This window comes from Ictidomys tridecemlineatus, chromosome 8, assembly GCF_052094955.1.
Source record: "Ictidomys tridecemlineatus isolate mIctTri1 chromosome 8, mIctTri1.hap1, whole genome shotgun sequence".
Lineage (NCBI taxonomy): Eukaryota > Metazoa > Chordata > Mammalia > Rodentia > Sciuridae > Ictidomys > Ictidomys tridecemlineatus.
The window spans coordinates 118110042-118121355 of record NC_135484.1 but is presented as its reverse complement, the minus strand read 5'-3'; the positions used below and the strand labels follow the sequence as shown (position 1 = coordinate 118121355).

Here is an 11314-nt window from a genome sequence, read left to right as displayed (position 1 = left end):
TCAAATTTGGTAATCTCATGAACAGAACCAATCAGTGGATTAGGACTAAACAAAATCATAAGTTGCTAAGCAATACCTTGGGATGAAGGGGCTTTATGACATGTAAAGTGTCTTTGAATCTACCATGCATTTATTAAGCACCTTTTAAGGACAAGGCATGATGGCAGCCAGCACAGGGTACACAGAAAAATTATACAACTTAGCTTTGCTCTCTGAAAGAGGAAACAACGAGCCTAAATCATAGAACCAGACTCTCAGCAGAGACTGACACTGCAGAACTCTCATCTAGTGAGAGATGGATCCCCGAACTATTTTAGGGCAGGACTGTGCTATGGTTCTCCTCTTAGTGATCTAGGAGTCAATAATACAGGATGTTGAAAGCCCTTGGGTGTGATCAGAAAATCAGTGATGCCCTCCTGATGTGTGAGGGCAGCTGCAGGTCAGGATAAGATCTCAGCACAGCATCTACCCTAAACAAACATGTCATGACTGAGGTTAAATGAAAGACTCACCACCTGATGGGATGTCACAGCCAGAGCTTTCATAATCTTAAGACATGGCAATATCTCCTCTGGGCTGTTACCCTGAATGCCTAGTAGAATAAACTGCCCAATTCATTCATTGACCTGTGTCTCCCAGGTCAGATTCTCTCTACAGAATCTCTCCAGTCTGGCAGAAACTGGGAGAAGTTCCGCTCTTCACAGCCCATTGTCTCTGTTAACCACTACTAAAGGTGTAGCTTTCTTTTCCTCTCAATCTTTGGAAGTGTTGAAACTCAAGAATTTCTTTTCCAATGTCCTCTAAATATAACATAATGCCAGTGACCTCAAGATCTCGGTCTGAGTTGGTCATTCTGTGATCTAGGACATTGAAAAGAGAAGCATGAAGCCATAAGGAGCTTCTTAAGTAAAGCTCGGTCACCCTGTACTGCCCAAATCCAGGCATTCTCTATTTAGATGATTCATTGTGAGGTTGGGGCTGGGGTAGTGGCTCAGTGGTAGAGCACTTGCCTAGCATGTGTGAGGCACTGGGTTTGATTCTCAGCACCACAGATAAATAAATACAGGTCCATTGACAATTAAAAACATATTAAAAAAAAAAAACCTCCCCTGTTGTCACAGCCTAGAGTTTTCAGCTTATTTCCATTGATTCTTTTCTTCAGGTAAAACCCTTTTCCAAAACTTGGATTAGGATGGAAGAGTGTGTGGGTGATTGACCAACATTCTCAAAAACTTGGATATTTTTGTTGCTTGTGTAAGAAGTGTCTTATTCCCCCCTAATGAACTACTATCTCTTGTCCTGGACCCTTTACAAGAGTCTTCTCCTAGCAACAGATGTGTCATCACAAAATATTTTTCTGATTGGCTAAAGCTCAACTAATTTGAATTTTAATCTTGTGTTCTTTTATTCTTGTCTCTTCTGCCTCACTTGTGAGCTCTATTGACCCCCAATCAAAGCACTCTAAAAGAAAATGGCCAGAAACGAAGTCATGGTGTTAGGATTTTTCTTCATGGCTGTCCTGATGAGCCCTCAGGAATCATGGGCTATCAAAGGTAGGTGCTAAGAAAAATCAAAACTGAGGATAGCAGACAGTGAGGCTTTGGAGAAATGAACTGTGGGTATTTGCAAGGCAATCTTTGGAGTGAAAGAGAAGTGTGACAGGTATATGAGGGTCTGAATCTCAAAGCATAAAATATAGTTTGGTTGAACTCTTCCCTCATCATAAATTGAAGTAAGTCAAATTTAGTTTGTAGGATCAAAACAGTTGCACATTAATCAATACCACTAATATGATAAAAGCCAAACTTATAGGGGGTATGGGGGAGATATTTTTCTGATAGGCATTAACATTTAACATTTCTGAGCTTTAATTTTTCTTTGGGGAATCTTGGTAAAATTCAAATATTGGAAACATCACATAATTTTGTTAGAATTAAATGAGAAAAAAATGAGAGATTATTAGCACAGTTCTTAGCTGAATACATCGTAATTTTTGGCAGGTAAATCCTGTCACCATATTTTGAGCACAGGCATTGTACTGAAGATCACTAAAAAGAAAAGTCACCAAAATACATCTATCCAAGAAAGGGGACAGATGTGCTGATATATATATTGCATTTAATTTACTGTTTCTTGGGACAGTGACAGCTACCCACCTCCTTCTGTGCTACAGTACATCCTTACATTGTCTGTGGTCACTGTTACTTAGTAATATTTCCAAGAGCATAGACAAATGAACATGTAGAGAGTCTGATATTATTTTCTGCCATATCCAGAACAAATATTTGTGTTATTGTAAATATATGTTGTGGGAAAGTATTCTTCTTCACCCAGAGTGGCCCTATGGAGGGTTGCACTTGGAATGGAAATGAGCAAAGGAATAACCCAGATCCCAGAGATATAATGGCATTATAGGTTTCTACTGCCCTATATTGTCATGCTTACCTGGAAAAGTAGAGACTTCTTCTGGGTCAGAATATAGTTGTTGGTGCATAGATGCAAATGCTAAATAAATTCCTAGGTTTATTAATATATAGCCAAACATTAAAATTTCCCTTTCTCTGAACCTGAATACAGAAACACTTTCCTTTCAGTTTCACATATTTTGGAGGCTGCATACTCTCCAACTATAGCGTTTCTTTTTATTCCCTTGGTGTTGGTTATTCTTAATATCAATCGTAATAATGCCCCATAATGACCATTCCAATATAAGGAACATTAAGATAAAGGTCAGATTACTAAGTTCAATTCAGATCATTATCCTTCTCAAAGAGCTATTCATGGTGTGGGTTTGCAGTCAGGGAGGTAGGTGCTGTACAATAGTGCAAGATCTAAATCTTAATTTTATGAGTGCCTCAGGCCCTAGTTGTATTTTCCATGGGTCTGGTCCTTAAATACAGAGCAGTTTCTGACCTTAAAATGTGAAGCATGCTTGTTAGAGGTTTGAAGACACTCTAAGAAATTACTTAAGCTCCTCTCATTTAATCTTAAAAATACTCACAGTAGAATCAAAATCACAGCAGAACTGTAATTGAATAATTACACATAATTTGATAGAAAAATCTGTTATAGATCACTAGGTAAGTAATTGAACAATATTTCAGGGGTTCTTGGTTTTTGTTTCCCCCCCCTATTTTGCAGTGCTGAGTTTTGAACCCAGGGCCCTGCATGTGCTAGGCAAACACTCCTACCACTGAACTATATTCCCCAACCCACGAATTCAAGATTTTGTTTGATTTCGTAGTTCAGAACTTAACCTTTCAAACAATATTTCTTAGTACAGTGTTGGGAGAAAAAGATGCTCTGGAATTCTGGCCCAAGAATATTTGATAAGTGTAGCAGCTCCTCTCGTAGGAGCTGATGCTGTATTTCTGAAAAGAAAATATTTCCCAGCTAGTCAAGTGGAGTCAATTAATAGCTTCATAAGAGGCTGGACTTTCAGCTGTCATCTCCTTCAGTCCACCTCTCTAACAGTGTCTCCTCATCTCTTCACTTCCAGCTTTGTTCAGTTTGGCTGTCTGTCACCTCGTCCTTACCTTGTCACTCATTCTGTCTTCCTCTATTCCATTTAGCTCAGTCTCTCTCCAACACCTCCTGCTCACATGCATATATCTTCTTTATCTCCCCATCCTGATTCCCTCCTTAACTCTCTTTTCTGCATTTCAGAGGACCATACCATCATCCAGGCAGAATTTTATCTGCACCCTGATGAATTAGGAGAGTTTATGTTTGACTTTGACGGTGATGAGATTTTCCATGTGGATTCGAAAATTAAGGAGACGGTCTGGAGGCTTAAAGAATTCGGACAATTTGCCAGCTTTGAGGCTCAGGGTGCATTGGCCAATCTAGCTGTGGACAAAGCCAACCTAGACATCATGATGAAGCGCTCCAACAACACTTGGGACTCCAATGGTACCACTCCCTTCTCTTCTCTCTGCTGCGCTCCTGGGTGTAGGGATCCATAGCTTTAACATAGATACTTCAAGTGATTTGTCATGTATTGTGACTTTCCCTCCCAGAGGCCTTACCCTAACCATAAGCAAACCCCAAATTCTCTTGCCATGGACCCCAAAATTCTGAGTTTGTGCCTTTCTTGATGTGCTCAAGTCTTGTCTCTATTATCCATGGCCACTCATGAACTCATTGTCCATGTTGGGGGAGCCAGGGATGATATCCTTGAAGATCTTATCTTATGCCTGAATATTGACTCCAGAGCATTAGAGCCAGGTTTCTTGAGATTGTGGCCCAGACTTCTCAGGGTACAATTTCAACTGATTGGGTTTAGAGTCACTAGGTAAATTTGTACCACTGGGGGAGAGAGAGGATCAAGCCTAAGGAATAAAGGCTAATTTCTGTTCTGTGTCCCCCCAGTGCCTCCAGAAGTGACGGTGCTCTCCAGTGGCCCTGTAGAACTGGGAGAGCCCAATGTCCTGATTTGTTTCATCGACAAGTTCTCCCCTCCAGTGGTCAATGTCAGATGGCTTAAAAATGGACAGCCTGTCACCACAGGAGTATCAGAGACAGTCTTCCTACCCAGAAAAGACCAACTTTTCCGCAAATTCCACTATCTCCCTTTCTTGCCCTCCAATGAAGACTTCTATGACTGCGAGGTGGACCACTTGGGTTTGGAGAGACCTCTTCTCAAACATTGGGGTATGGAATGTTCTTCAGTCCTCTTTAAGTTTCTCCCTATGAGGCTTACGTCTGGACATTTAGAACTCAGAGTGTATCATAATATCTGCTACTCTTCATACCCTTGTGTTTTTCCATTACCCAACTTCCTCGACTTTTTAATCTGCAATTCCACCAACATCTCATTCTTTCTCTTCTTTTAACTATTCATAACTATTCTATTGACTACATTTAGCCCTAAATGCTGTTCCCTACCACATGCATTACCATTTACTCTGTTTTATTTTGCCCCAGCATTTGAAGACCAAACTCCACTACCAGAAACTAAAGAGAATGTGGTGTGTGCCCTGGGCCTGGTTGTGGGTCTAGTGGGCATCATCATGGGGACCATCTTCATCATCAAGGGCACGCAAAAAAGCCATACAGGAGAACGCCGAGGGCCCCTGTGAGACAAGTGCAGGTAGGTCAGGCATGGTCAGAAGGACATATTTGGAGACTTGGGAAAGAGGAAAACAGGGAAACGCATGAGTGATACCTTAGGAAGGAGGATCGGAGAAGCTGTATCTCTTGGTTTCTCTTTGCTAGAACAAACCAGACATAGGCATCATCTAGTATCCCAAAGCTTCAGGACCTGTCATCTCTTTTCATAAATTTGCTCCTAGGTCATACCCACAGTCTTAAAAATAATTTTCAGCACCTCAGGTCATTGTTTTGCATTATAATACAACATCCTAGTATTTAGGAGAGTAAGCTTCAATATTTAGGAACCTTCTGGATTATTTTTCTTAAGGTAGGGCTTCAGTACAGGAGCATTTTCCAAAGCCTGGCACCCTCGGGCTTAGGTAGAATCACTGAAAGAAATGGAACTGTCTCAGAAGCCAATGCCTGTTTTTGATCCTCCTGTCTTAAAAGTGCTATCAGAACATCTAAAATAAGGTGAAGCATGGTTGGTACTTCATGCTCAAAGTGGTGTTGATAGCTGGCATTGGAAATGTCATATCTACTAGAGGCCAGAAGAATATCAAAGGACTTTTCCAAAGTCAAATGATAAAGAGGGAAGATGAAGAAATCCAAAGGAAAGAGCTCAAATTTAAGCATCTTAAGCTCCTTAATAACTATTTGTGTCCTCCTCTAGGTGATGACCCTTCTTAGAAGATCAGTGAAGAAGTTTCTGCTTTACTAGCTTTCCAAAGCTGATGATACCAGTGTTCACCTCTGTGAGAAGAGCCATATTCAGCCCTAAATTTCAAGACTGTGATGGCTTTCAAGACTGTGATGGCTTTTCCACCTCTCTGTATTCTAACAGCCTGCTGGGCTTCCTTGTCTACTGCCCCTTCCCTCTATTTCCCATTGTTATCTTGGCACAATGCAATTCCTCTGGAATGAATCCCATAGGATTCTATCTCTGCAATGGAACATTCTGAACATTGCATAAAGACACCATCCTGTGTACTTATTGCTTAGAGTTTCTCCAAACTGTTTTTTTTTAACATACAATAAAATATTTTGAATGTTTCTAGTGGAATTTTCAGTGTCTGAACCAGTTCTTTGTGGGGAGAGGGAAGTTCCAGGGAATATGTTCAGTTCTTCCATCCTGAAGTGTCTTAATGTTGAGTGTATCTTATAAGCTTTAGAATTAATCAGAAAAGCCCAGTCTCACTAGGGCTTGGTCTCATTTCAAGCATCTGTGGTCATTCCTGTTGCTGGGCCTAGTCCTCCTCTGGTAAACCTAGAGAAGGTTGGTTTTCTGGGAGTTCTCTATTGAACAACAGGTTCAGAATCTGTTTTGGTTCTTGGGCCTCCAAGTCACTGACATAATGTATGTTCAGTGTAATGAATCTCAAACCTTGGGGTTTCACATATGATAATGAGTCCAACAGACAGAGGGGAACAGAAGGGAGTAGAGTGGGGATAAGATGAGAGGAGGATCCACAGACATTACAGGATTCATATGCTTATCAACATCAACCATTCCAGACTCAATGAGGAATGAGATGGGGCACTGAAGATTGGCATTACCCATTCTATTAGACCATGGTCTCAGACACCTGTCTCATTACTGGAAGAATAGTCTGACTCATTCTTGGAAGTCTCATTCCTAGAGATGTATCCTTGAGTGGAAAAACTGAGTGGAGAGAGAGGGGGCTGGATATGGCATTAAAATGAAGAAAAGAAGGTTTGAAACATAGTGAATTGTCATTTGTGAAACTAGGTGAAGTAGAGTTGTGTTTCATGTTGGCTTATCATTTACTATTTATGTATTCACTGGTATCATACTTAACTTTGCCTCAAATTCCTCATGAAAACATGAATGTTAGTTTTTACTGCATTGAGTCATTTATGACTTAAAGGAAAAATATAAGGCAAATAATTAGGAACCATGGTTAATGATGCCAATTGTTGCAAAAATTCCACTGTTTTCCTTAAAATTTCTATGGCCTAATAAAAATCCAAGAGGAAGAGGCTCGGGATAAACAATCACAAATCAACAATTACTAATAAATTTATTAAATTTCTCTACCTATGGCAAGAGAATTAAAGCATAATTTTGAGAATATTGAGGATATACTAGGCACAAGTGTTTCTATTACATATGTATGATTTTTTATTATAAAAACACAGATTTACAAAAGAGAATACAATAAAATTTAGATAGGTATGTAATAAAAAAGAAAAAAATAAATCCATATTCCCCCATGTAAAAAGAAATAGACTTCAGTTTTAGAACATTTTTAACTTTACAAAAAAAATGCAGAGAAAGTACAGAGAGTTCCCCCACAGCCTCTTCCCTCCATCACCTGATCCAGTTTCTTCTATAATTAACATCTTGCATTAGTTTGGTACACTTGTTATAATACTGATAATATTTGTTATAATACTTATTATAATATTGACATTTATTCTTAGCTAAAGTCCATAGTTATACTAGGGTTCACACTGTATCACATAGATCTATGGGTTCTGATAAATATGTTAAGCCATATATTCACCATTACAATGTCATACAGCATAGTTTTACAGACCTAAACAAATGCACTGTGTTCAACTAATAATCTCTCCTCTCCTGCTCATTAGTTATCCACTAATTAGTTATCCACTAATTTGGGTCAACACTTAGGAATACATTTTCTGAATCATAGTGTGAGAGTATTTTTAGCTTTGTAAAAAACTGTTCCAGAACTTAGAAAGTGGTCTTAATTTAAAAAAAATCTGTTAGCTAACTTGTAATAAAAAGAAACTTCCTCAATGTGAGAAAAGATAGCTATCCTATTGCACACATCAGAACCAGGAGCAGATTTTTAAAAATATCCCTTTGATATCTAGAGTATTGGAGGTATTAGGCAATGAAAGCTGGCAATTAAAGTTAATAAAATGTGTAAGGATTACAAAGAAGGTAAAATTGCCATTATTTATTCTTGACAAGAGAAGACAGAAAACAAACATAATAGAAAAGTTCACAGACTAATAAGCAGATTTAATAAAGTCAGCATAACTAAAACCAATTATATTGTATCCTACTAGAAACAGAAAACAAAATCAAGAAAATGATAACGTTCACAACAGTATCAAACTTATCAAATACCTATGAATAAAGCTTACAAAATATTGGAAAAAAATTATATTGAAAATTATAAAACGTCATTGGGAGAAATAATAGATATAAGCAAATTGAGAAAAATACCCAGTTTAGAGATTATAACACTAAATATTTTTAAAATGTCAATTCTCTCCAAAGTACAGATGTATTCAATAAAATCTCATTAAAAATCATGCCAAGGCTTTTTATTTGCTTGCTGTTTTGTTTCTTTTTCTTTCATTTTTTTTCTTTTTAAGTTATGGAGGAATCATCAAGATGAATTTAAAATTCATATGCATTTGTTAAGTTCTTAGGTCAGCCAAGGACATTTTTGAAAATTATAACACAACTGGAAAAACATAATATATCAAGGCCTACTATATGATTGTTAGTTAGCAAAGTGTTTTGTCAAGAGCAGACAAATAAGACAACAGAATAGATTCGAAATTTAAAAACAGACCCACCCTAAAACATATTTCTATGGTAGCATGACAGAAAACAGTCTTTTAATAAACACTGCTAGGTTGTTTGAACCCTTTATAAAGTTTATGATGACACTTAGGTCACCAGTAACAAACAATTCCAGATGAATTGAAGTTATTTAGTGGAATTTAACACTGAAGCAAAGTGGGCCTTTAATTGCTTTTGGAAGATGATTTGAGAAAATTAAATTTATTTACTGCACAATTTCTCTCTCTCTCTTTTAGTGAGTTTAAAAAAATTATTTGGGGTAGGTTAAAGAAGGGTGCACATTATCTGTTACTCAAAAGAGCATTGTTGTTCTATATCCCCTTCAATCTGGGCTGATTCTGTTGACAAATAGCATGTGGGACAATGCATGGGCTCTCTCTCATCCAGCCAGGAGGTCCACAGAACAGGGTAGAGGAGAGTGTGGCTACAGAGTCGCTAATCAAGACCTCTGGAGACCAAGCAGGAAGCAGGTCTGATTTTATTGTGCAGTTACTATGTATATATACTCAGGCAGTAGCTAGACAGATTATAGGCAGCCACTAATACACTTTCTTGTTAACTATCCTTGCAGTGACCAATTAAGGACGCAGCCAGAGCAAGCAGATTACAGGCAGTCACCAGTACAATTTCTGGCCAACTGTCCTTGTAGTGACCAATTGAGGAGCGGGCCCTGGAGCAAGTGTCAGGACTGCAACACATGGCCTCACACCCAAGGCTGTGCCTATGGGGCAAGCGGCCTGCCGCTCACACACCTAGCATGATGGGAGTGGCCTGCCACTCAGAAGCCCTTAATGTATGCCATGTATGCAGAACTAATTCCATGCACCTGTCCCCCCACCCCACAACTCTGAGGTTGGGTCTAAAGAAATCTTACAGCTGTTACTTTCCTCTCTTGAAAAACATATTTTTGGGATGCTGTGCCCTTAGCCTAAGAGCCCTGTCTACATTCTTGGGAGACTACATAAGCCACATTTGAGGCCCTGGAACTGTAAGCAGAGGGTGTCCCAGTATCCAAATTGAGCCTGTTAAGGACCTGAGCCGGCTTCCCTCTGGTTGCAACCACATGGGAGACCCCAGTGAGAGCCCCCCTGCTGAACTTGGTCAATTCCCAGAACTATGAGAAATTATTATGTGGCTGTAGTTTTTAAACCACTAGGTTTAAAAAAAAATATGAAGTAGATAGTGTAATACTGCTTTTTCAAAGACAATATTTCGAAGAATATATTTTTACACAAAAGCAGGCAGTGAAATATTGTGTTTTTCAGATTTTCATTGAAGATGTTAAATCTAATGACAAAAAAAAATTATTTTGGTGTCCTTTACTTTCTTTTTAATATCCGTAGGAGCTGTAGGGATGTCATCTATTTCATTCAGATGGTTACAATTCATTGTGTTTATTAGATGTTAATAGTGTGTGTATATGTGTGTGTATACGTGTACACATATATACAAAAAATGTGTATATATGTGTATACGTATATACATAAAATTAATTATAGATACTAATTAAGACAAGATGCTTAAAAGTATCATTCATATCTTGACTTTCTTAGTGATTTTTTGTTTGTACAAAATTATAAAGATGTTTTTCTGCCTTCTGTCTACCTCCAAAGTTCCTACACCCCCACCAGGAACTCAGCAAATGTTGTGAAAAGGGACTCCACCGACAGGAAAAATTAGACACATGTTATATTTGGAAAACTCTATAGATTTCAATCTATCACCCAAACTCCCTGGGACATTTAAGAGTTTTCTGGTTTCTCTGCCCTGTCACAGTCTCCACTTCTGTGGTAGGTCTCTTTTCCCACTCATGTAAAGATTTAGAAATGACCCAAAGGATCAGAGTGGACACTTGTCCCCAGCTCAATTAAGCAGAACTTCTCTCTCTCTAGGTTTTAAAAACTCTTTGCATCTATAGCTCTTTGGAGTACTTAAAAATAACATTTTTCCAGTTGATTCTTTTAGTTTTATTTACATGTTGTTGTTACAGTAACAAAGATGGCCTTTGCCTTGTTCCATGTGCTAACTGGAACTATAGTTTGTAATTTTTTTTTGTTCTAATCCTTGTTACAAACTATAGTCCTAGTGCATTCATTTAAAGCCCATGCATTATCCCCCAAAATGACTATACCATAATATATCTGTCATCTATCTAAAAAGTCAGAATTTTTTTTCTTCTTACATCTTTTATCTGCCATCTTGGCTAAAAGTATGATAATTTAGACTGTAAACTCCTAGGGTAAAAATACGGAATTATCCAAACCACCCAGTTGGGCATGTCAATTCATGCTCATATTGCCATGCATAATATCTAAATGTTATCTTGTAGTATACTGTCACCTCACATACTTTGTAATATAGAATTTTTATAAGCATGAAAAATTTGTCATTTTTTTGTTTCAGAATTTGCAAGATGTTTTTTTTTTCAGTCCTAGTAGAATAAATAGCCAATTTAAAGTATGCTTGGGCTCATGTAGGATTCATTCTTTAAGATAGATTACAAGAAATGAATTTTTGTTGTTATCAGTCATTTAACATTTGCATTTTAAAAGCTAGTAGATACTATCTAGCTGCTGCCCATTCACACTCCTGTTAATAGTATAGATATTATACAGATTATTTTGTAGATATTAA

At 38.0% G+C, this 11314-nt stretch overlaps 1 protein-coding gene across 1 annotated transcript; it reads left to right on the top strand.

Moving 5' to 3' along the window:
- Nucleotides 1-1415: 1415 nt before the first annotated feature.
- LOC101969065 (mamu class II histocompatibility antigen, DR alpha chain) lies at nucleotides 1416-6157 on the top strand. Its single transcript, XM_005338936.3, has 5 exons — nucleotides 1416-1553; nucleotides 3667-3912; nucleotides 4372-4653; nucleotides 4927-5092; nucleotides 5768-6157. Exons 1-4 carry the CDS (start codon nucleotides 1472-1474, stop codon nucleotides 5079-5081), a joined length of 765 nt encoding a protein of 254 aa, XP_005338993.1. The 5' UTR covers nucleotides 1416-1471; the 3' UTR covers nucleotides 5082-5092; nucleotides 5768-6157.
- The last annotated feature ends 5157 nt before the right edge of the window (nucleotides 6158-11314 follow it).